The sequence below is a fragment of the Rissa tridactyla genome, chromosome 2, assembly GCF_028500815.1.
Source record: "Rissa tridactyla isolate bRisTri1 chromosome 2, bRisTri1.patW.cur.20221130, whole genome shotgun sequence".
NCBI classification, from domain to species: domain Eukaryota; kingdom Metazoa; phylum Chordata; class Aves; order Charadriiformes; family Laridae; genus Rissa; species Rissa tridactyla.
In genome coordinates, this window is record NC_071467.1 from 141,990,890 (window position 1) to 142,017,178 (window position 26,289).

Sequence of the window (26,289 nt, forward strand, 5' to 3'; positions counted from 1 at the left end):
GAAATTGAGCAGAAATAGGAAAATAAGCAGGTTAAAAAAAAAATCCATAAAAAGCCTGTGCATTAGTATAAATTTAGTGTCTGTTGTAGTTGACAAGGATCTGTACTGTGTTGCTTTTATTTGGTGATACGACTGAGTGTATTTGTGGGCTTCCACAGACTTACTTTCTCTGGTATTAGGAACTCTATCGCCATGACCAAGGGCTACCTGGTTAAAGGTTTTTCTTTCTTCACATACTAGCCGATGGAGGAAAAATGTGAGCTTCACGTGATGAGCAGCTGTTCATATGTGTATGTTACCTCTGGGTGCATGTATTCTCTGAAGATATTATTCTTGGTTTTCCTTCAGCTCCCATCACACTGTGTCCCCCTTTAAAAACACAAAATCTAGCATCTATGCCTTTACTACGGTGGTGGGTTAGCCTAGCCGAACAGCCAAACTCCCACCCAGCTGCTCACCTACTTCCCCCGCCTCAGTGGGATGGCTACAGAAAATAAAGAACAAGGAACAAGAAAGCTCATGGACTGAGATAAGACAGGGAGATTTCTTATTAATCACCATTATGGGGGAAAATGAACTTGCCAATTAAGATAGATATTTAATTGCTAATTCAGGTGGGGGGTGGGGGGGTGGGATGCAAACATTCAAAGAACACCTTCCCCTGCCTTTTTCCAGGCTCCACGTCACTCCTGACTCTCCCCGCACCGAGCAGCACAGGGCCGGGGGGTGTGAGGGGCTGTGGTCGGTCCATACCATCTCCTCTCTGCTGCTCCTTCATCCTCGCGCTGTCTGCCTGCTCCAGCGTAGGTCCTCTCCACAGGCTGCAGTTCCCTCCGGAATATCCACCTGCTCCAGTGCAGGTCCTCCGCGGGCTGCAGTGTGCAGATCTGCTCCACTGTGGAGTACCTCCTCTTCCTCCTCTTCCTCGTCTTCCTACTGCGCCTCCTCCTCTCACCTTGGTGTTCCCTGTGCCGTTTCTCACTCCTTTTGTTCCCTCCTCCTCTTTTCCTCCAGCCTTTTGTGCTCTTTTTTAAACATGTTTTCACAGAGACGCCACCATCTTGGCTGACAGACCCAGCTGTGCCCCGCAGTGGGTCCATTGGAGCCGGCTGGAACCGGCTGGAACCAGCTGGAACCGGCTGTGTCTGGCACAGGGCAGCCCCTGGTCTCCCCTGACAGAGGCCCCTGCGGCCCCGGCTGCCAACACCGAGGCACCAACCCCCACAACAACTCCCTACTTTCTGTTTTCTTTGAGTAGATATTTGAATTATTTGGTCAAAAGCCATGGCGTTCTCTTTTGGATTAGGCAGGCAGAGTACTCCAGGAAATCTGGCTGATGTTAAACGACACATAAGTTACTGCAGGCAATTGACAGACTTTTTAGTTGGAAGTCAAGATGGTGGGTGACTCCTAAAGGATCAGAGTGGTAGTTTGAAAACCAATGGCTTGGAAGGGATTCGTGGATCAGAAGCTGGAGGAGGATTAAGAGGGGTCAGCGAAGCGTAGAGTCAAGAGGGGCTAGGGCAAGGAGGAGACAAAAGTCTGTAGGAAATCAAGGCTTTCTGCTCCTGCTGCCCCTGAGTCGGGAAGCGTGAGCCATGAAGGCGACCCTTGGCAGAGGCAGCAACAGCAGCTGCTCGGCCTAACCCAAGCCTGTCCCGCTCCGTGCTGGCACCAGAGGCAGAATATTCAGGACATATTTCTGTGTATTGTTGAGACTCGTAACATAATACAGTATTGCTTGAAAAATTCATCATAATTTGGTCCTGACATTCAGTGCTGATAAATTCAGTAAATATCAGACTGAGCAATGCCATCACCATATGTGGTGGAACATGTAAAAGATGCAGCATTACCATAACAAATTTTGCTCCTAACTGTTTCCATTATGAGTCTTTTACAAAATTAAAGCTACGTATTTGCCTCTAAGGAAAGTGTATTTGTTCATTGCATCCCAAAATAGCTGTTTTCAACTGAGTTACGGATAAATATTTTAGATCTGTACATAGACCACATTGAAAATGTAGCCTGAAAAGGGAAAACATTGTAAAGCCATGATTATCTGAAAGTAATCCCAGTGGAATAATGTGTATATCTTCAACCCGGGCAACAACCATCGTAGGTTTTGTGATATTAGAAGGATGGCAGAAATCTCTAATCTGAAACAGCAGGCGCTATTCTGTGTCTATGTTTGTAAACATACAATATCCAAAGAACATCTGAGAGACATCAGTAGAGGTTTGATCATGACTCATTAGAGCTTGTTCCTTAAATCTGCTAAGGCACGAGTCTTCTTGATTGTCAAATAGAATTGATCATTTTGCAATTAACTTTTGAAATGTGATTTTAGCTGTAATTTCAAAGTATGGTATGCCTAGCTACCACAGAAAATTTCTCAGGGAAAAGCAGACATGGAACAAACTAATCCTTGAGGCACATGAAGACTCTCTTGCAGTTATTTCTACATCTTGGTAATTGAGATAATACTGGGTAATCATCACTAATGAAAATGAATGCATTTCCATCAGACAAGTGGAATTATCCTGATTTAATTAGCTAGTGATCTGGCTTGTGCGTGTTTACGGCCTTTATCCAATTTGCTAGCACAGGTTAGTATCTTCTGCTATTAGTTACAGTATCAAAGAAAGCGCGCGGCCCAGACTGTCTGATGTTTCTTGCAAGTGGCTGACTAAGAGTACGAAGTCATTTTCCAAAAGTGAGGCCTAGTGGCTTCGGACTGGGATTACGCACAGCATAAAAGTCATCATTCATTATGGATAAAGAAGTAATTCAAAAGGTCTCTCTTTTGCTTGCTTTGATATTGAAAATGTATTAATGCAAACAAATATCAAATTCTGAGCTGCACAACTTAATATTCTGTATTTAAAGTGCATAATAATAAGCCTAAGCAAATGCCTTGGTTTCTGCTCTTTTTCTAACTGGCTGAGAATTTAAAAACAGGACGATAATGAATCACAAATAACAAAAGGTGTCTTTCTACATCAAAGTGCCCTACTTTACACACATGAATCTTTGCACTATTCTTCCAAGATAATTTTGAACTGAAATCTGTTCATATGTGTAAGTAATAAGGGATAGCAAAAGAGCATAATCAAGAGTCCAAAATTAATACTAAAGCATAACCTGTATGGACTGACTCTGAATTTCCTGGAAGAGGAAATATAACACTTTTCCCCCCAGTTTTCCTTCTTCTTTCTAACACCTTTGAAATTTACACTTTCCTGGTACACTTTTCTGCGGCACGTCTAATTTTTTGTGTATGAAGAGAATTTCAGTAGATGATACTCATCTTTTTAGTCCTATGGGTGGAAGGAAAGGTATACCAGTTTCCATTTTCAAATATTTTCTTTTTTTACCTGTGCCTGGAAGAAGACTGAATTTAGAAACTGAAGACATTGCTTGCAACTTGCAACTTGCAGAGCAGAATTGCATTTGCTGAGTTTAAGGAAGAAAGTCGAAACAAAACCAGCATCAGTTGTAGGAAAAAAAAATATTCTTGATATGTTTGGTAACTGCAGGAATGAGTTTACGTAGTTGACAAATGAGTAGGATACAGAAATGTCACCAAAAAGGGACTCTCCAGGGTCTACTGACTAATCCTTAAGCTCTTTAAATTATTTTCTTATTTTATCTGATATTATGTCTACCAGGAATAAAAAAAAATTATAACCAAATTCAGTGAAACTATTAAGTATATACTTAAGATAACCATGCACTTAAATGTTCTTGGCATGTTCTTTACATCTGCAAGACTGTTCCAAAGACTGTTGGGATTTGATGTAAGTTACAATAGCACAGAGTGAGCAGATATGACATGTATTAATTCTACTGATGACTGAAACCGCAGAGCTGTAGTCCCTAGCTCTTCCACATATTTCTGAACTGCAAAGGGAAATTATATAAATACAAGAGGATTCAATATACTTTGTATATTTGTTTTAGAGGCGAAAACCCTATTATACTAGTTATCAGAATTATCGGATCTCAATTTTTCCTGGGGAAACAAAAGGAATAAAAGGGATCAGCTAACAGGGAATGAGGTTCTCAGTTTACCACCATCCTTCAGAGGTCATAATAAGGCTATCACAGCATCCATAGTTCCGTGGTAATATCTCCATCATCAGAGTCTTCAAATAAAAACTGATTACTTTATGAGCAGCCCACTGTTACTACTGTTTGACAGAGAGAGTTACAGGCTATATATAGAAATGGCCGTGTTTTATCAGAGGTCGGAATAGAGTTTCCAGCCTTAATATCTATACTTCTTATACTACTTTCTGTAGAGATGATCAGGGAACATTACACAAAAATAATAATTTTGTATTAAATTATATAGCAATATCTATAAAGTGTATCTTAAAAAAGTATCCAGCTAAAGCAAAGGTTTTAGCTGCTTTTAAACCCATTTTCAGATATCATTCCTTTTAATAGTGTGCCTTGAATATTTACTTGAAATATGCCCAAGTCCATAGAGAGGAACAAAGCAACCAACTTCAATTTATCCTTCTTCCCTTTCTCATGTCATCCACCTCTCCAAGATCATTTTGGTTGCTAATAACAGGATTGGCGGACACCCTGCTGCGTGGCTTATGGAAAGGGCATATGTCACCAGCAAACAGAGAGCTAGAGTTTCATGGACTCAAGTCAAGTGCATACAGAAAATAAACTTTTTCTTTATCCCTTTTGTTTCTTACTTGTTGCAGCCTCATCTGGTAACAGCCCGTTTTACAAATATAGTTTTCAAGTTGACAGTATCCTTCTAATTTGGAACTCGGGGGATTTCTAGTATTTAGGTTTGAGTCTGTTGGTTCATTCCTTTCATGTTACTAAGATAAATGGGAAAACATGAGCGCAGATGAAAAAGTTTCTTCAACTGTGGAAATGTCATAGAAGATTGCATCACTATAACAAAACAGAAAGCAAAATGAGAACTGTAACTTATGATTATTACACTGATTTAGTGATAAACTTTGATCTAAAGGTAGCGTCTGTCGTATTCAGTAAATTCTATGCAACAGGTTTTGCCAAGTAAACTTTTTCCCTCTATAACATTAACTCCCGGTGAATTTGTCATTTAAACAGCATTTCTGATTGAAACAGATCCTTGTGCCTGTTGAAGTGAAATTTCATCTCGCTGGGACAGGACAAAGCATAAGCTTCTGAGATGCACCTCACTGGGACAGGACAAAGCATAAGCTTCTGAGATGCAAAGTTCTGTGTGGTTTAAAGTTAAGAACAAAAAGCTATGTATTTTTCTTACTTGGACAGCATTCTTTTGAAGTTGTCCTGGGATTTACAGACATGCTTTTGCTATTTCTTTTAAGTGTGTTGACCAGTCTTTATAATTCTATCAATCAACCTCAAATAATTCAACTAGAAACAATACATTAACTTGATAAGGACACCTGTTCAAGTCAGCTGGTTCTAGCAAAGTCCTGTCCATTTTATATTAATAGTTGTTTTTATCTCCTGTGCACATATTTAAGTCAGTATTTATTAAATTACTTTCAGGTTATGACAGGGAGTTTACTTGTTTCCCACCTTGTCTTGATAATTGCTTATTGGTTTCTTCCCTGTATTTAGGATATGATGCTTCAGCTGTTTCGGGGACTGGATTTTCTGCATTCACATCGCGTGGTGCATCGGGACCTGAAACCCCAAAATATCCTTGTAACCAGCAGCGGGCAGATAAAGTTAGCTGACTTTGGCCTTGCACGAATCTACAGTTTTCAGATGGCTCTTACGTCAGTGGTAAGTTTCTGGAGGCTTTTCTTTTTCTTTTAACGCAACAGCATGCTTTACTCTCTGTGTTCCTGGCTTTTTATCCCATATTATAACGCTGCTTCTAAAACCATCTCTGCCATTGAAGTTACTTGTGTCTCCGAAAACAATTGCTTTCCATGCAGGATTCGAGTTGATGTAGTTACTTTGTACAAATAATCAATTACTGATTACTGGTCCTAAACTAAATCATGACTGATTACTGAAGGATAGGTACATGCTAGTTTTCTGAAACTCCGTCAGTCTAGCTTCTGTTGTGATACTGACTTCTTTTGCACGTTAAGCCAGACAGGTAGGGTGAAAGTTTCTGAAGTACCTATTTTAAGATAAAACTCTTACTGATCACCAGGTATTTTGCCTGAAAAAATACACAGATGCTTGTGAAAATGCCACACTGTCATGCCTCTGATTTTCCATCTCTGTGAATATGGGTTCGATGCTTGCTCCCATATGTTACCGAGTGATTCCAAGCAGGGCTGTGCTGGAGGCAGCTCAAGTGGACCCGGCAGCCAAAATCACAGCTATTTCCCAAGCCAGCTGTTAAAGAGCACCTCCAGTATCTCTAGGCCCCCTGCCACTGTTGCCCCTCTCCCAGCAGCTCTCCTGGTTGTCCTTGGCTCGGACATGAGCTCACTCCCGGAAGGTCTGGCCCTCTTCTGCATTAATGCTGGTAGAGAAGCCCTGCCAGCTCCTTGCTTTTTGACCCCATTTCCATGCTTGCTGGCCCTGCCCCCAGAATCAGCTGCTGTTAGCTTGGCACAGCATCTCTGAAGTGCATTGAAGAGTAACCGTGCCGCGTGCATGTTGTGTGTCATTTGATTTTGTTGCCTGCTCGTGAATTTTTTTGGTTCCGTTTTCTATTCTGAGTATCAAAACTGCCATGCCAGTATCACTTACGCTAAAGACAGGAAAGGGAGAATGCTGAGAAAAGAAACTGAAAGGAGTCCACTTTGCATTTTACATTGTATTGTAGAAATTAGTCTGGCTGACGTTGATAAAAAGCAATCCGTTGTTATTATTAGTTGCCGTAAGAGTCTTCCCATCGTTGTGTGATGTAACTATGACATCCTGGGTTCCAGCTTCAGTGTGAACGAAGGCAGGAAGCAACAAAAAATGATATCATCATCTTGCTAAACATAGAAAAGTACCCTCGTCACATAAAGCATATGTAAACTTGTGTTTTGGGGCTGGGTTTTTTTTTCGTTGCCTGTATGTTGTAGCCTAATCCAAAGCTGAAAGAATCTCTCTGCGGAGGTCAGTGAGGATTGATCACATTGTAACTCAAAACAGAGCTTTGCAGAAAAGGAGAGAAAGGTTGTTCCAGAATTGCTGTAATTTTTCACTTCCCAGTTACCAGTCAGTGACAGCTTCAATGAGTATTTCTATTGATCCATAAAATCATTTAAGCTAAAATTGCAGAGTGTTGTAAGGCTTCCCGCAGGGCATTTTTTAAAATTTCTGCATAAAATTAGGAAAAAATATCCACGGAACTCATCAGGAGTTTGTCCATTATCATGTAGCCTGCATAGGAAGGAAGGTCAAAAGACCCAGAGTGCATCTACTGAGGCAAAAACATAACATTGCTAGAATTGCTATGCAAAGGATGTATGTATGCTCAAGCATCTAGTACTTGCATGCTAGAAATCATGTTTCAAAACCCATTAGCTATAACCCTTAGCACTGCTGTGAACAAGAGTTGTTCAGACTCAGACTAAGGGATTGTCCACTTTCAAGTTTGTACTGTGTTCACACAAGCATTCAATTGTCATTGCTAAAGAGTACTAAAATAATTGAATTATTCAATGACCAATGGCAAATAAAGTATATGGGCATAGGCATGAATAATGGCTTTCACACCTAGAACTTAGTGTATCCTTTTTTTTATTTTAAAAAAACAGCTACGATCATGGCTTTTTTGAGTTAACACTTAGTGTTTAACACCTTCAAAATCACCTTTTGTCTGGGTGCGTGGAAACCTACAGGGGAGCGTTGCCTACAATGCGATGATGTGGTATGGTTTTAAATGTCAGTCTTCATTGCTCCTTATAGGCTTAGTGCTGTGTTTAGAAACTTTTACTAAATGTGTATTAGCTGTGACACAGGCCATCAGTTTTCCTTTTCTGAACGTAACTTTTACCTTTGGCTAGCTGCTTTGGTGTGTGAATTCTTCCCTTTTTTCCTCCATTAAAACTCGATACAGGAAAGAAAACTTTGAAAGAAGAAATCTGTTTTTTAAACATAAAGATATTCTTGACTTTACCATTTCCAAAATAGTCTTAATTGCAGTTCTTCACCAGGGAGTAAGTAAACTTTCATTGACTTCAGCAGGACCAGCTTTGTTTTGAAGTGTTTGCAGAAAAAAATGTTGCATTATAAAAGACAGCATATATCTACACGAAGTCCTAGCTTGCAAGGATTGGCTTCAGAGTTATATTGAAAAGCGATAGTGCAGAGCCCAGTGATAAAAGGCACATTGCATGCGCTATCGTTGTGATCAATACAAGGGCTCTGCAGCATTTCCTTCAGAAGAGAAGCTTGCTGCAAGATAAACTACAAGAATCATCTTTTGAAGTATCAGATCATTCCCAAGATGCATCCTCATTCATTGCTGACAAAGAAACCCTTCAAAAAGAGCCTGCCATGAAAGTAATCCAGTAAAAACTGATCCAATAGAAGTACTCTGGGTGCTGCAAACGGCAACTTCAAAGCAGTCTCTCTCTGGTAGCCAGTTACTTCCACACTACTAAAGAAACCTTCTGGCAGATCAGTCGTCCGGGCATATTGCTGTCATTTAAAGAAACCTCTTGATATCTCTGTCAATGAATGAATAAAAGATTCAAACTAATGTTACGCAGGCTTGTGGGGGGCAGGGTGGAGATCACTACTCCCAGCTGTGGTCAGACTGAGAACTGATACAGGTTTGAAATAACAGCACTAGAAAGAACGAGGTCGGGCGGGGTTGTCTCAGAGGGTGGGTAATAGGGCACGCTTTTGGTTTTGTACAAAGTTACACGCTATTTCAAGTGTTGGTCTTGGCCCTTGGGGAAATTTTGAATAGGCTTTGTGATAACAGAGAAGCTCCATAGGACAGAGGAGGTGGATTGATGTGACTGTGTAATTTTAGAGTTTGATAGCAAAAGCTAATGAACTGTCACACTTTTTTTCTTGGTGCAGGAAAATGGGCGCATGGTTCTAACTTTCTCTGAGCAAAGGAGCAAGTGGCTTTTTACAAAATCTGTAGTTACATTATGAAAAAAAATAAGCCATTTATCTATTTTTGTTGACTTCGAACTGCCTTGAAGAAGGGAAATGAAGCTGAATCATGGTACATGAGAATGCTAAGTGAGATAAGTGCACGCAGTTGTGATCACAGCATCTAGGTGGAGCTGAGGCTGTCTAGCTTTTAAAACCTGACCTGCATCAGGATCTGAGAGAAACTGGCAAAATGTTAGTGTTTGTAACACGCTCATAATACTTTCTTTGAAAACATGTGTGCTTTACCTTAGATGGCAGCACTACTGATGCCTTTTTTTCCTGTGAAATGCCAACAAAATTGTTTTATGTCTTCCCCTTAAAAATAAAGCACACTTGTTTTCAGATTTACTGAACATCAGAAGGGAAAACACATCACACTATCTGCTGATGTTCTTAAGTTGTTGAATACTAGACTCGGGTGAAAAATCCTGCAGTTACTGTCAGTGAATAATTTTAGATTACGCTAGCATTTTATTTGAGTGTTTCTTTAGGATAAAAACTTTCCATCCATTTCTGGCAATCACTTCAGCACAAATGGTTTACATGTCACATTGTGCAGGAACTTGGATTTCATTTTGTTGGTATAGTAGCAAGGGAGCATAAAATAATTTTCAGTAACTGGGCTTACTTTGTAAAAATAAAAATATAAATTAGTTACAGAAACAAAAACAACAACAAAAAAGATAGAAAAACTCTCTTCCAAAGAGGAAAAAGTGCTTTCCTGTTTTCTGCCCCCTGTTGGCATTGTAATTTTCTAATAAATGCCACCTGTTAGTAAATAATGTGAATGTAAACTCTCATCTGAGCTAATATGATAGTTAAGAGCACACTCAAAGAACTTTCTTCTGCTTTGCCTTGTTTTTGTGTTGTTATTTTTTTCCTTCTATTTATGGCCACCTCTTCCTGATACTATGCTTCCCAAATTCCACATATTTATTTGTATGAAATACACCCTGCAGAGTCCATTATTATGTTGGGTGTGTTCCAGCATACCTGGAATCTGTGGCAGTACAGCTTTAACCTGAGATGCAGTGGGTATCCCTAAATGGGCCTGACTCAGCAATCTGTTTAAAGCGCTCAGTTAACATCAAACATAGGTGTAGATTGATGGAAATTAATCAAGCACTTGCCTCTGGTGAATCAAAATCAAAATCTGGGCTGGGTTAAAAAGTGCCCTGATGGAATCAGTACAATGACACTAGATTTTATCTCATCCATAATTTGATAAGAGCATAAATCTACCTCCCTCTGACAGGTGGAAGCGACATGGTTTTGGTATGCACTGAGCCTTCACTGTTGTGAGGAAGCACATCACCTTAGATCTGAGCCACGATCTCCAGTTCTTTTTTCATGATGTATTTCTTCAGTCCACCCAAATGTCCCTTAAAAGGAAAATGAGTCACAGACAGACATCCAGAGGATCAAAATATGTCTTGTTGAACTTGTCAGTGATGCTGCTGAAAGGCTGTGGCTATTTAGGAATGCAGTATGATTAAATTGGTTGGCTTATTTAAGGAAAATCTGTCTCCCCTACTAACACAGAGTTGTGCATAAAAAGTCCATGTATCTGGCTTTGTGAAGAAACAAGTGAATTTCTTTGATATTTTAACATCTGGATAGCTGAAGGAATCTTTATTGAATCCTCCCAAACACCCTATAGGAAAGTTATTTCCATCGCATAAAATGAGTCATTTATCTCTGGAGCCATCTTAAGAACAGAAATCATTATCATTGACAGTAAAGTCTGCAGCTGACTAAAAACATTTCAATATATATTTACATTGACTTCATTCAGATCAGGTGTTCACTAAGAGGGCTCAGATTTATATGAGAGTAACAATGAAAAAACAGATTGCTCAATGTCAGAATATTATCAAAAGGCAATACAGAAATACATGTGGACAAAGTTAGGAAACTAGAATAGAAGTTTCTTTTATTCATCTGCATTATGGTCATATAAAATAATTTTCAAAACTGACTGTTAATTTTTGTTGCCCATTGTAAGAAGCTTTAAAGTTTTAAAGACTTGTCTGGAAGAGCAGTACTAGCTGCTCTTGTAGAGAGACAGAGGATTTATGGCAAGGTTGTTATTTTTAGAAGCACATCCTAGAGATAGTATTCTAAGGGAGACGTTTCACAGCGTTAAGTAGATGCAACATTTCTACTGCTGCTGAAAGGATGGTCCTGCTTTTGACCACATACTCCCATCACTTCCCTTGCGTCGGCATTAGTGGTCGCGCCCTTCCAGTCCAACTGAAAATGAGCTCCATAAAAAGTAGTTGTTCATTTTCAGGTGGATTAGCAGATGCGAATCACTGCACGGCCACATGAGTGAAAGCACTGACACACAGGAGAGGGTGAGCAGAAAGATGGGGTCGTCCACTCCGTAGACAACACAGTCTTAGATTTGTTGGAGTCAGTTATGAAACCACACCTGAAGTCTTCAGCTGAGGACTTGAATAACTAAACTAAGTCAAAGGCTGAAATGTTTTTCAAAACCTCACAACTCATGCTGACTTACACTGTTTTGAAGATGTTAGATGAACCAGTCACTGGTTCATTTAAGGCTCTGACTGTATCCAACTTTAACAAAAATGCTAAGGGTATCTGTATCGATGTCTGAAGTATTTTTTGTGCCCTCGGTGCCAAGGCCTGGGTTCAGGGCTCTGTGCTGTTCTTCCGCAGCTGATGCCACAACTTACCCTCAAGACCTGTGAGGAATGCAGGGAATGCAACCCTCTGCCCTGATTCAGACCCAGGTTTATCATGAACTGTAAAGAGCCTATCTTTTAATCTTTCAAAGAAAGTAAATGATTTCACAGTAAACAAGCAAATTGGCTCCACATGAGAATATTCTCTATGCCAGAAAACTCCTTTTCAGAGCTGCAAACATTATAATATACATCATGTGATACAGTTCGTCCACACTGAGCTGAGCATGTTTTGCAGCCCTGCAGCTGCACCAGTGCAACCTTGCAGAATAAATTTACCTTGTGCTGGTGGAAAAAGGGAAAAAAGGTACAAATCTGAGCACAGTTCGTATCAGAACTAAGGAAGTTTCTGCTGGGCTGGACCAAAGGTTGACTGTGTACACTGCCAAAGGATAATGTCCAACAGAAGATGTTTAGGAAGGAGAGTAACAACCATCTTTCAGAAATCAGAAATGTAGAAATTTCCAGTGCTGGAGACTGTATCTGGATCATTATCTATAATAATTACTGAAGTATCCATCCTTCAGAAATTAATTTACTTACTTTTTGAACCTTTTATACTTCGGGCTGCAGTTATCTTCTCCACTGTAAAAAAAGCTCTTTATTTTGTTTTAAATGTGACACCTGATAATTTTACTTAGGTTCCTCTTAATTCTGCTTTTGTGAGGCATTCCCTTTTCACCTCTGGCTGAAATTTGGTGGTATTTTGCAGCAGTACAGTTCCACTGGTGCAAGAAAAATTTACTCAGTGCGAATAGGCCTTCACATATTGATGTGAAGATAAAATGAAATGGTTTATTTTGTTTTCTTTTCTCTTTATTTTCCTTCTCTTTTACTTAAGAAGATACAGTAGATATTGTTAGTAATGGTACAGTATTGACTTATAGTTTTCATACAAATATCTGGTGAGTGGACTTTAGGATGTAGAAGAACTGAATCTGTAAGGAACAGGCTGTGCTTAATCTGCTAAATAAACGGGGGGGGGGGAAGGTTGTAAAAAGGGGAGAGAAAGGCAGAAAATTACTACTGTGTGTTTTCTCTATACTATAAAAGAGCATCCTGCTATTGTGTGACCATACTTCTATCTTCTGTTTTCAGATATAAAAATATGTGGTGCATTTCCCCCACCCAGTGATTTACATCTTCTTTGTACTATTTTTCTGTTGATTTAAGCGGGTCTGTTTTTACATCTACTCCCAGAGATAATTGAGTGGGTTGGATTGTAAAAACAATTTGATTGTTTGACAAGGTCTCTCCCCGTGTATTTACAAAACTGTTCCCACATAATTTCAAACCATCCTGAAACGCTAAAATATCGCCTCAGGTTATGCTCTTATCAGAGCACACAGGGTAAGCAGGCATGGGCCTGTTTGGTACTTGAATGTGAGACAGCCAAAGGAAGAGGAGCAGAGAAAATAGCATACTCTCCTTGGAGCTCGTGCTGTTCCAGAGTGAAGGCAGGTGTCTGTACGCTGCTGACGGAAACGCTCTTAGGGCTTAATATATAATAAAAATGAGTCGCTGACATGTTTTTGCAGTGGCAGGGAAGTATCCATAAATTTTCTCTGTGCACTGGCCAAAGTTCTGCTGTAGAATGTATTTCTAACTGAAAATTACCTTCTACAGGTACACCCAAGAAAATTTCTCTTAGCCTAACAATATTTAGTACTTGTTCAATGTTGCTGGCATGGAATTCTAGAGCTCAAAAGTAGAAGAGATGTGAAATCATCCAGTCCTTTTGTGAATCAGGCAGGATTGTTCTCTGTTATGTCATTTCTAATGTTTTGCCCATGTTAACTTTAAATGTGCCAAGAAATAGGGATTCCATCGCTTCCCATGGGAGCCTATTCCAAAACCTCTATATAATCACTCTCAGAAAGTTTCCTTGATGTCCAGCCTTCAATTTCCCATTCTTAATTTAACTCCATTATATTCTTTGTTATTGTATGCTGAATGGTAGCAGATGGCCAAGGCCCTGTAGTCGGCTCCCTGCATTAGAGAAATCAGTTACATATTGCTGTATATATTCATCCCTGCAAAGCATGAAAAGATAATTCATTTGATAAACAGTGGAAGTATAATAGTCCTAGATTATCCAGATTTCAGTAAATTATAGGGCACCAATGAATTAAACCAGATTTCTCTAGACTTCCCATCGTCTAGAATTAAGTGGATAAATCCAGAGGAAAATACGTTATGATAAAAGAATCATTGAGCTACAAGGTGAATTCCCAGTTCTGGGGATCTTACAAATAGCTTGGTAACAAGCTGCAGAGGTCACAGGCAGGTGATGAACCACTGTTTAGATGCATGAAAAGAGCAAATGCAAATTTAGACTGTTATGTGGAGAATATTTTACTAGGAATAAGAAAATACTGATGTCACGACACAAATTAGTTGATCAGACCTCATCTAGAGTACTGTGAGATGTTCAGTTTCTCTGTGGCTGAGAGATGATTTTGGGCAGGGACAGGCACGGGGAAGGACAGATTTCTGTCTAACAATCAGGGAAGGGGGGACACTATTTTCTGTGAGACAAGAAGAACCTGACTTAATTTAACAAAACGAATCATGAGAGTAGATACAATTGATATCTAAAAACATCAAGAAGGAGACAGAGAGGGAGAACATGAGTTAAAAAAATAATGGTGGCATATAGAACTAGTTAGTTTAAAGTGGGCTTAAATGACTTTAGACAGGAAGTTAGAAAACAAGTAGTGAGATTCTGAAGCAGCCTCCTGTAGGATCAGCACAGGCAAGAAATATAACTGATTTTGAGAGAGAGCTTCATGAATGCCTGTGGTACAGTTGGCAAATACTGATGACTGAGACAGTCCATTCCAGTTCCATATCTCTGTATTTGCCCCTTCAAGATTTCATGTGCATTATGTAGTCAATATCAAAGAGATGCACTTTACGAGTTCCACCCTGAATGGAAACAGCTTTCAGCAGGTCAGATGGATTGTCATAAATGTCAGAGCAAAATCATTTTCCAAAGAAGTTAATGGTGAGCTACTTGGCTTTATTAAGATGAGATGCAGCCAATAGTGGAGATGGTCTCATAAACCAAAGGAAGCTACAGTTAAAATAAAGGCATGAGAGTGCAGAGAATTGAAATGAGATATAAAACAGAGAGACACTCAACTAAAGAAGTGAAAAGACACCTTGGAAGTTTCCCAAATAGGGATGAAAGATGATCTGAAGGCAAAAATGGAATCATTGTTGGGACAGCAAGTTGAAAAAGTCCAGATAGAGTGGGAAGTCTGGTTGCAATGTTCCCCATCTGGAAATGGGATGAACCTGGCAAGTCACATCAATGAACAACAACCAACCTGACCGCTGAAAACCTGATCAGAAGGCTCCCATGAAACAGAGGATGCCAGAAAAGCTTGGATAAACTTGGAACTGGCTAACAGAAATAATCTGCAACAAGGACTTGAACTGAAAAATCAGCACATGAAAGTAAGCAGAAACATAGGCTACTGTGGAAGTGAAGTGCACACCTGGATGTAAAAATGAACCTGTCAGGAGACTGTTTATCTTTTTTTTACTTAGTGTGCATCCTGCAGACTTACATTTTCCCAGCTCAAATAATAGAAGTGCCTACCAAAAATCCCAGGGAAGCTGACTTCAGCGTTGTACTCTATGTGAATGGTGAGGAAAAGGAACAGAAAGGAGCACTTCTGGTAGCTTTTCTAGGTAGCCCAGCTCTGATGGTGCTTCAGAATTTATACTCAGCCTCAGCTGTTCAAGGCCATGATATATATGTCAAGGACAGCCGTCAGTCCAAGTGGATACTACTAAGGGCTAGAGAGAAGAGAGGGACACTTGTATTCTTACAACACGCAGACACCACAGAGCCTGACAAGACATATTAGCAGTGATTGGGTTTTGCAATAAAGGTATAGCAAAGAAGCCAAAGGCACGCAGGGGATCTGTAAGATTTGCCAGGGAAATTGAATATTTTCTTATGGAAAGATGATACAGCTACCACAGGATCTGCTTCTCTGAAACTCTAGGAGAACAGTTCTATGTCTAAAAGACAATGGAAAAGGAGATTCTGATCTGATAAATTGCATTTGTAGGTAAGTAGAAAAATGCTATATTTGGTTTATAAAACAAGAAAAATCTACATCAGTGCCAAGATTAAGAAATAATTCAGTTAAATGTAAGTGTCATGAAAGATAACTGCAGAATGCTTTTCAAAAATACAAAGCCAGCCCGGATATATTGGTATATACCAAAACCTCCCAATATAGTTCAGTAAATTCCTCCAGACTGAAAGTCAGACCTTTAAGGTACAAGCAGTAGCTTAAGTTTTTGTTTAGGTCAGATCGATGAGTAGCAGTAGTCGAAATTAGTCTAATAAAATGCATAACTGGCTCTATGAAATGTGCAGAAAGGTAATAAATTAGTTACTGAATGAGACATGCTAAAAATCTTAAGCAGGAGATATGAAACTAAAATTTCAAATTGTTCTGAAATGCACACAGAAGTTGTCCATTGCAAAACTGGGAAAACTGAATTTGAAAATGGAGTCTGTAGAATTCAAGTGCAAATCGGAACAGCTAAAGTAGTGGATAAACTAATGATTGCTGTGGATTTTGCTATCTCTGTAATGAGTGCAAGGCAAAGTTGTTCTGCAGATACAGTCTATGAAAATACCCTTTAAACTTGTGATCAAAATGGAAGAACTGATTTGTGGGCAATTGGTTTGCAGTCAGCAAGTTGTTCTGCTCTCCAGGGCAACTATCATAATGACATAGGAATCTTTTAGTAGCTTTCCAGTAAAGAAGAAAAAAAAAAAGGGGGGGGGGGACACGACTGCATACTATTTGAAGACTCAGTACATTTTTGTTTTTAAAGTTCAGATTGATTTGAAACAGGATCAGAGTTTTGATCATTTGCTGAGCCTGAGTGACAAAGAGCAGATGACAAAAAGGAAAAAAAACCCAACCAACTAGCATTACAAAACATGACCAATGAATCTAGTGAGCACAGATACAGGAGAAATCTCTGATGCAAAAAAGGAGGGAAAGCAACCACCTGCAAGTTCATGCTGATTGTGTTCTGAGGTCATGTTGTAGATTTAAGAGAAGAATAACAGGAGTAGGGACTTTCTGCTTAGGAAGCAGGAGATATTTTTTTGATTTAACAAAGATATAAGTTATACCATGAGGGCCCTAGGCAAGATTGTAACCATGGAAACCTGCCATGTGAACAGCTCGCTCATTGTTGACCGGCAGGAAAGAAGAAATAAGTTTTGAAGAAATATATGGAGGCAGAGATGTGCCTTCAGCTAGTTCTTGGACTTTACTCTTAGCTATAGTTCAGAAGAAAAATTACAGCGCCATATTTTGTATGGCTATTAACATTCAAAATTAATACCTTTAACTTAAAAGAGTTATTGTTTATTACAATGAATATATAATTCCCTTAAGTCCCCCTTAAGGGGAAGTACACTAACTATCCAAAAAACTTTGGAGGCAATTCAGAACAAGACGTCTTTGTCTGGGACAAGTTGAGTAGCTAGTGGAAAAGGCAGTCCACAGTATTTATTTCTTCTATTCTGCACAGATTCATCTGCTGTACTTAAGGTAAATTAGCTGGTTTTGGAAGAAATATTTTTAACAGCCTTATTTCTAGCACAAATGATCTGGAAATACATATATTCTGTTCTGTAGAACCGGAGAAAGAATGCCTAGTGGATGGTGAGTTCATTCCAAAAGAGGTCTTTTACCTTGCGCACAAAATCTATGAATGGAAGAGTTTCCACTAAAGCCAAGAAACTTGCAGCTGTACAGAACTGTCAACTCCACAGCCAGCCACCTGTACGGAGCATTGTGTTCCTATTACAGAAAGTTTATTTATTCATTTACCAACATTGCAAAATTATTTCGGGTGAAAAGCTGTATAAGTGAAAATAAGAGCAAGACTTTTTAATTTTAAGTGTTGGAAATGGTTCTTACGAGTTCTTCTCCCTTCACCTATCTGTTTTCAAAACCTTTTCAAAACCGTTTTTGGTTCACGCTGGGCACAAATTCCAGAGTTTACAGTTCCATGGCAATATTGACATGGAAACACTACAGACTTAGATCATGATCTCACTAGTATGGAAAGAACTTATGCCACACAAGAAAAAACAAGAATTTAGAAATGCTTAAATCTCCAAAATATCTTCACTGTCATTTGTATGAAAGAAAGTTTGAGGATAGGACAGATTGAGTGCCTTGGTAAAGTTCTGATCGCAAGTGCGGCCCTAAGTGGAACCATGAGGAATATGTTGGCAAAGAAAGATGCATCCTCAAAAGATTTTTATTTTCTCCTTTCATGTAGTTTACAGAAGGACAAATGTTCATGGTTTATCCACTAGGACAGCTGGAATTATCTCCTGTTCAGTTAAAAGCTTCCCAAATGAGAGCATCATGGTATGTGAGTTGAAAAGTTGATTGGCAGGTGGAATTTAGTATCATCTTTGGATAACACAATGGTCGCAGATGGTAGTAGTCTGGAAGTTAAAGATGAGATACGGAATCAACTAGGAAAGAAGGAGTGGGGAGAAACAGCAGGTGATAACTACAGGTATCAGTGAAAGAAAGATTCAGATCTACTTGTTAAACTGTTGCACAGTCTGGGGTTGGGAAATCGCTGCTCAAACTAAAGGAAGAATTTTACTCAGTGGAGGGCACGGAGAAAACAGAAGACAAGTGCAGGATATGCCATGGTTATACAGCAAAGAAGTTTCTTCCTAAGAGAAAAATAGATCCAGCTCGCTACAGCACCTACACTGAGAGTAGCGGTGAAGCACATGGCTGCAGATGCATTTGGACCTCAGCATGGACAGAAGCCCATCAGTCAACATTAACTGTTAGCAGTAGGCCATCTTTTGACATGGCTGAGGATACACAAAGTAGGAAACCAAGAAGCTTGACAGTACCAGACATTGTAATGAATTAATTCTTCACTGGGTGCAGGATCCCAGGCAAATTGCACACAAACATAAGGGAAAAAGTCTGTCAGGAATCTGCAATTTTGAAACTTTACAGTCAAAGCTGGAGTTCAGCTGTGTACCTTTGTAGAACAGCACAAAAGGGACTGGAATCAGCATATAATATTCATTCTGATAGCATACAGAGGTCATTAAAGCTATAATGTGCCTCAGCATTCATTATGTCTAAGTATGAGCTAATGATCTATATTTACGTCGTACACACTGCATGGATCTGCAGGGACCATGATTCTTCTGACAGGAATCAGATTTGGACCACTTGATTGGTGCAGAAACTGCCCTAATTTGGAACAGCTTGGATCTTCCTGAGGAAAAATTGGTGATAATCTCTCATAAATTAAAAATGCTCAGTGGCTTATAACATGTGAAAAAGGTTTTAAAAAGGGGGATTTGATACTGTCCCAGAGGGCTAGGAGAAATTAGGGTGTAAAAATCAATACTGAAGAAATTCAGAGAGTGCTACTGTCCAATGCTGACCTGAATAAATGCAGTGATGAATAGGAAGCCAATAGATAGATCCTGTAGTAAACTCAGCATTGTCCCACCAATCCCCACTAAGCACCTATCAAATACACACATGCACACACACACGCACACACACGCACACATATATATATATATGTTGCCAAAAGGAAGTTGAAAAAACTGTAGTAGGTGATACATTTGCAGTTAGGATAAAACTATCAAGGTGTGTCCCTGTGTCCCAGATAACCTATTATTGTTAAAAGCAAAAACTATTTCTTGGGGATATCTGAGAAACAGTTGAATAGAAATTGGGCAGAGGAGGAAAAACTATAAGGGGACTTCAAAAGCTGTATGAATATCTCCTGACATAGAAATACTGTAAGTGGAATTTATCTGACCAAGTGTAGGCATCTAACTCTAAGATAGTCCACTGAGTAAGTAGCCTAGTAGTAATCAAAGGAGATCTCCTAATCGGTGTAATCAGTAAAGTGAGGAGTGAATTATCTCAGCTCAAAGAAGACACTTAAGTCAGATGAATCAGACTCTAAAAGTAACTACTTCTTTGCACTGACTGTCAAGTTCAGATGTGAACATCTACATGGTATTTAGGTCTGAAGTCAGATGAGATGGATCCAGCCCAAGTCGATCCTGATACCGTTGTCGTTTGGGCTCTTGGTGCGTCATAAAGAACATCACTATCAAGGATTCCATCAAGATATGAGGAGAGCTGAGACAGTTCCTGGTGAAATGAAGTCTGATTGAAGCATAAATGCAGTGGCATGTTTTGGATAAATCTGTAAAAGCAATTAAGCACTTTTCTGAAATATATAGTTGAAATAATAAGAACCACCACCCAAAATACATGACATATACAAGGCCAGTTAGGAATATAAGTTATGTGGGTGATCAGGTTTGACTGAAATCCGAATGGAAATGCAGAAGAGACAGTGGTGTTTGAGAAGATATCTGTGAGAGTGAGAGAAGCAATGGGAAGCAGTGTACAAACATATACACACACACGTCACACACAGACTTCAGTAGGAACATATGCATCAAAATGTTGAGAAAGCTGAGACTTCTGGGTGAAGTATTTGGAATAAGTCCCAAAGGAAAACTGTATCCTTCTGTTTGATTTGTTCAGGGAAACATGATTTTCTACACCTTTTTTATGAAGCAAAACAAAGAAATACGTGACTTCCATCATCACTTCATGTCTTCTTGCCACTCCTCACCTATCCTATAAAAAATTAATACGAGAGTCCCCTATTTTGATTACATTTTCAGGCAAAAGACTCTATAAACTAATGCAACCTGAGGATGTTGTGTCTTTGAAAAATATGGAATGTTTTTCTTCTAGGCATACATTGTTATATTCATAGCAGAAATATTTTGGGTGTAAGAAAATGTAAGGCCTAAGTCTGTGAGATTCTCTACTACCCCTAAAAGTAAGGTATGAGCTTGAAAATGAAAGCTATCAGGAGCTGCCAATGCATGATATCTTTGGGAGTACCATAAATCAGTTGAGACAAGAGGAAACAGCCTCAAGTTGCACCGGGAGATTTAGACTGGATATTAGGAAAAATTTTTACACTGGAAGGGTTATTAAGCATTGGAACAGGCTGCCTAGGGAAGTGGTTGAGGCATCATCCCTGGAGATTTTAAAAGACGGGTAGACCAAGTGCTTAGAGATAGGGTTTAGTGAAGGTTTTTGTCAGAGTTAGGTTGATGGTTGGACTAGATGATCTGAAAGGTCCCTTCCAACCTGGGCAATTCTATGATTCTATGATTCTGGGGTTTTTGAAGTGCTTTCTATTAAACAATGTGACAGTTCTTCAAGTGCAAGAAAAGAGCACGGCATGGATTTCACGTTAGAGCGCATAGAGTCATAGAGTCACATTGAAGGTTTTGAAATTCCAGTGCAAAAAACAGATAGGAGAACCTTTGAATATTTTTTAATTTGGGGGGGGGAATTTTTCAGGTGTTCCATTTGAATCAAAGTATAATCAAACACACTTTTCCTGACTATTCTGTATTTTAAAACAGCTTCAAAGTGAGTACTTGAGTAAATTTCTTCTAATATTCATTACGAGTAATATATATTTCTTAAGTTCATTAGACACTGCTTTGGCTACCTTGCAAATATATTTTGGTCACTGCTTTCACTATATGCTTTCATCACTGGTACTGTAATTTCAATGACAGTACATCTCAGAAAAAGATCTAGCTGATGCTTTTTAACCCTGCTTAATTTGGATCTACATTTTTCATGTGACTCTTACATGTTCTGCTTCATATTGCATTTGCAAGGGCAGAACCAATCAAGTCATTCTTAAAATGCGGAATATGATTGCTGGAAAATTTTAAAATCTTGGTGTGCAGTTTAGTGTGCTGGGGTGATTTGAGTGCCATGTTACATTAAGAAAAAACATATCTCAAAACATGCTCAGTATAACATTGAAACAGAGAGGATCAGAGGTAGATATGTATCCTCTTAATGTAATGATATTTTCCTTAATTTTGTTTCCACATTTATATTCTGGCTCCATAAAATAAAATCGAGCTTGGAAACATAGCTTAAAAATAGGAAGGGCTTTATTGGTTTATATTTTCTTATGGCTATTGCAGTAGGTCATAATAGCCACATACTTCAGCTGGTATAAATCCGCATGGCTTCATCAAACTAAGCCAATTTATAAGGCAAATAAGAGGGTCTGTCTTTAAATCAACAGTGAATATTTTGCATTTGTTTTATTTTTATTGTATATTTAAATTTTGTACTTAATTATCTTTTTGTTTCTCTTCTGCTGTCTGATGCTGCTCAGACACTGTTGCTTTGAAATGAATGGGACTATTTAAGTTAATAAAGACACAGCTGGCACTGTGTAGATTCAGTGCTACTAAGCTATGGATGGATTTAAGTGATTAGTGACACTAAAGACATCATGCACCTTATGTAATTTAAACACCAGAAGAATTAAATAAGGAGGGGCCTGTGCACGGTATCAGTTCTTGTGGGAAAATATGCTTCAGTGACTTACTGGCACTGGTTTTGGAATGTGGCATTTAAAAGTACCTTTTTTACAGTGGGAAAGAATTTGGTCAAGAATAAACAGTCTGACCTTGTTAAATGGACCAAAGTCTGTGCATAACCTAGTTCCAGAAAACTAGTTTTCACCAGTCTGTGAAAAAAAAAGAAAAATCAGTTTATTAAAAATGCAACTAGATTTTCTAGAGAAAAATTATGTACATGGAACACAGTGAAAAAAAATGTTCAGCTATGGCCGCCACTGTTTGGGGGAAGTTGACATCTGAGCTTTGAACATAGTTTGAACCATAATTTCAGAGAACGTTAAAAGCAGACAGTGTCATACACTGTACCCAGACGAATTCAAGTCATATATGGGATAAGTGAATAATTTTCAATAGAAATCAAGGCTATTTGTATTACCATCAATATCTGAAAATGTAAAAGCCATGAGTTTGTAGTAAAACTGAATTTATAGTATGAGCTAAGTTTTGAACACGAAGCTTGATATCTCCAGACATAATCACTTGGCTAGCAAGGATCCTTTGATACAAACAAAGAAGAAAAAAATGCAGAGCAAGAAAATTACTCCGTTTTGATTTTAGCTTCAAATTTTTTTATGGTGAACTGGCACGTTGTTATTGAATCTCCATGGTATGAAATCCTAGCTTCAATGCAGTCAATGAAAAACATCCCTTTAACTTCACTGTGGCCAGGATCTCATTCCAGGCTTTCATATTCTATTTGAAAAATACAGACACTTTCTCTGAACAAATATTCAAGCTGCTTTGGAGGAGTGGAGTATACAGAGAACAGTAATGACCTTTGCAAATGGTATTGATATAAATGCCTATCCAGTTCACAGGCTTCGGCCCCAGAATTCTCACAGGTACTTTGTAGAATGCAACCTCTTTTTTTGTTTGTTTCCCTAGTGCTAACACAACAGTGTCAAAGTAATGTATTAAAATTCACAAGGCCTTGCAGGTGATCCATTTTTTAACACAAGGGTGGAAAAAAATCTTACAATGGTTCAAGAATACGAAGTAACATTGAAAGACATTGTTGATTAATACTTTTGAGTACATCATTTAGAAACTATAGTAGCTAGTTGGGATACACTAACACACCAATTATTGCTGCATAAAAATGAAAATGTATCCATAACTGCAGTTATCAGCAAACCTACTGAAATAGTAACATTTCCATGTTATAAAATTAAATTTGAGGTAGGCAGTAATAGATGCAACTGTTTAAAAAGCAGCATTAGATAAAACAAGTGAATTGAAGAAAAAAAAGTAGGTTTGTATGAGGGGAGTTCAGATTAAAAATCAGAAAGTGTGTGCATTAGGTTTTGACAAGTTTGGATAAAGAATCTATATTAAGCCAGAAAAGAAGAAAGCCTCTCTCAATGTAAACACTGTTTTCAGATTTTCATAGTCAATGTAAACATCTTCTGAACTTAGCCTGAGTTTCCTGAATTCTGTCTCGCTCTACTTTGTGTTTACAACATCAGCTATATATTTACCCTGCAGAGATTTCTTGAGGCCCTAAAGGGGGTGGAGTTCCCACCCTGCTGTGAGAAGGCTCTGTGCATATTCTATGTATAGTCACATTTGAGAGACTGACTACTGCACTGCTCCGGTATCGAACCCTCAAGTTCTGAAAATGGGAGTCGTACACTGCTAGCTCTGAATGTATGCACAGATTTATCCCTTTCTATAATCTTGGACATTACCACTAACTCACAGAAAAGCAAGAACAGAGACCACAGCTGTTCTTAGAATTTACAAGCAATGATACTTTTTTCCCCGAACTTTGATTTTTATTTTTTTTTTACTTTATGTGTACATGTTCGCATTTCCCTTCTGTTCTGACTGGTGTTTGTCATCCAGATCTGCCTGATAGCTCCAACCCTCACCTTTTGAAAGACATTTTATTAGCAAGAGTAGATTCACCAGGAAGGGATTAAGGAGCTACTATTTACCCTTCTCTACCTCATTAGTGTGCAGGATAGCGTGCAAATACCAGGTTGTCTGAGAGGGAAACTGCTATGCTTATGCAGAACTTACTTTTCCTGCAGTTGATACACTGCAGGTGTAGTCTGACCCTCACACTATTAGCAAGTAAAATGAATAAATTTTTCAAAACCTCTTAAATTCATACTGAACTGAGGAAGCTATAATGTTCATGATAAATGGATGCTAATTCTTATCTATATTGAATATTCAATATCACTGTGTGTATTGTGTCACTCTTCCTCCTGGGTACTCCACTAGTAAGTTTTTCTTACTATTTTTCACACCAAGGAATGAAAAAAAGACTTTTTAAAATGAGAGAACTATGAACATCTTCCCATATCATAGGCATGTACAGTCAAAAATATGCAAAATACCTGAAGCTTTTTAAGTCATATTAAAAATCAAAGAGATTTTTTTTTTCTCTATACCTTCAGTAACATCACAAGCAGTGGTAGGCTACAGGACACAGATAACTAGTCTGAAAAAATGGAAGGCGTTTTATACTTTATCCTGAAGAACAGCTGAAGGTGAAGGGAACTTGTATTTTGTATTTAATATGCATTGAAATAGGCTCTCTGTTCATTTGCTGCTTTCTATGAAATTGAATTGAGTTAAGATTTTAGTACAGTTGATATCCTGGTCTTAGTTTTCTTTTTCAGTGTTACTGGTCAAATCATCATGGCAGAGAAGCTTTCACCTTGTACCTTGAGAAGATGTTCACCTTAGATTTACATTAGATTAATAACATGAATAACTCAATAGACAGCACCTGTAATTAAGCCCAGAAGTTTGAAAAGACAGGATGAGTATTGAACAGACAGTCCTATCTGTTGGATCTAATGTTTTCTTCTGAGGATTCCCTACACGTCCTTTAGGCTCTGGAACTCATTCGGAGGTGTGAGCACAAACCTCTCAATAATTCCTGATGAGGCGCATGCTAAAATGGAGAAGAGAAGCCCTTTAATCCTGACTGAACATTCGTTTGAGGGCTGAGATGTCCTGCTCTGGACACTGCTTTGCATAATTCCAAGAATTAATGTGTCTGTAGAACGCTTATAAACACTTAATGAATACTTAAAGGGTGGGTGTCAGGAGGATGGGGCCAGGCTCTTTTCAGTGGTGCCTGACAACAGGACAAGAAGTAATGGGCACAAACTTGAGCATAGGAAGTTCCACCTAAACATGAGAAGGAACTTCTTTACTGTGAGGGTGGCAGAGCACTGGAAGAGGCTGCCCAGAGAGGTAGTGGAGTCTTCATCTCTGGAGACATTCAAAACCTGCCTGGACGCGTTCCTGTGCAACCTGCTCTAGGTGACCCTGCTCTGGCAGGGGATTGGACTAGATGATCTCCAGAGGTCCCTTCCAACCACTACTATTCTGTGATTCTGTGTAGAAGCACCTTGTCCAAGCGAGGAGCTCAACAGAGCTTCCTGCACACTTCCACCACAATCTCCAGGAAATGACGCATTGCATGACATGTATATGTATACATATGGCATTGGGACAGTATTTACACTGTAAAGGATTCCAGATTTGGTCAGTGGAACTGAGGATGATGGGCTGTAAAATTAGAGAAGTTATGGGACCATCCTGTCAGCCTAAACTCATTTAGAGAAACTATGGATTTGTGTTCTGACGTCAAGAAAGAACTTTTCTACAGTTAAGCTTTTGCTGTCATAATTCCCTCAGTAGAAACGATTCCTTTTGAGACTCTCTCATTATTGGAACAGAACATCATTGTGTTAAGAGCTGTACAAATTTGAATCTAGTTTTCTTGCATAGCGTTTTCTGAAGACATTTTATCATATTTTATATTTATGGCCAAGCATTAAATTTTTCCACTATGATAAACTCTTAGTTAATATATTAATTCTTCCTATTATTCAACGTAATTATTTTAATCAAGGACTTTAACAATATCTCCTATTCTTCAGAGGAAATAAGATTTCTTTATGTGAGTGTATTACTCTTCTTTAATATTTGCAAGCGTCTGTGTGTAGTTAT

General features: G+C 38.8%; 1 protein-coding gene across 3 annotated transcripts in view; it reads left to right on the forward strand.

Annotated features, from left to right (window-relative positions):
- Window positions 1-26,289, forward strand: part of CDK6 (cyclin dependent kinase 6) — a 139,524-nt gene that overhangs the window by 51,725 nt on the left and 61,510 nt on the right. For all 3 annotated transcript variants that reach the window (XM_054190841.1, XM_054190843.1, XM_054190842.1), the window contains one exon: window positions 5,605-5,772. In XM_054190841.1, the coding sequence (XP_054046816.1) occupies window positions 5,605-5,772 (168 nt within the window). The remainder of the gene's footprint in view (window positions 1-5,604; window positions 5,773-26,289) is intronic.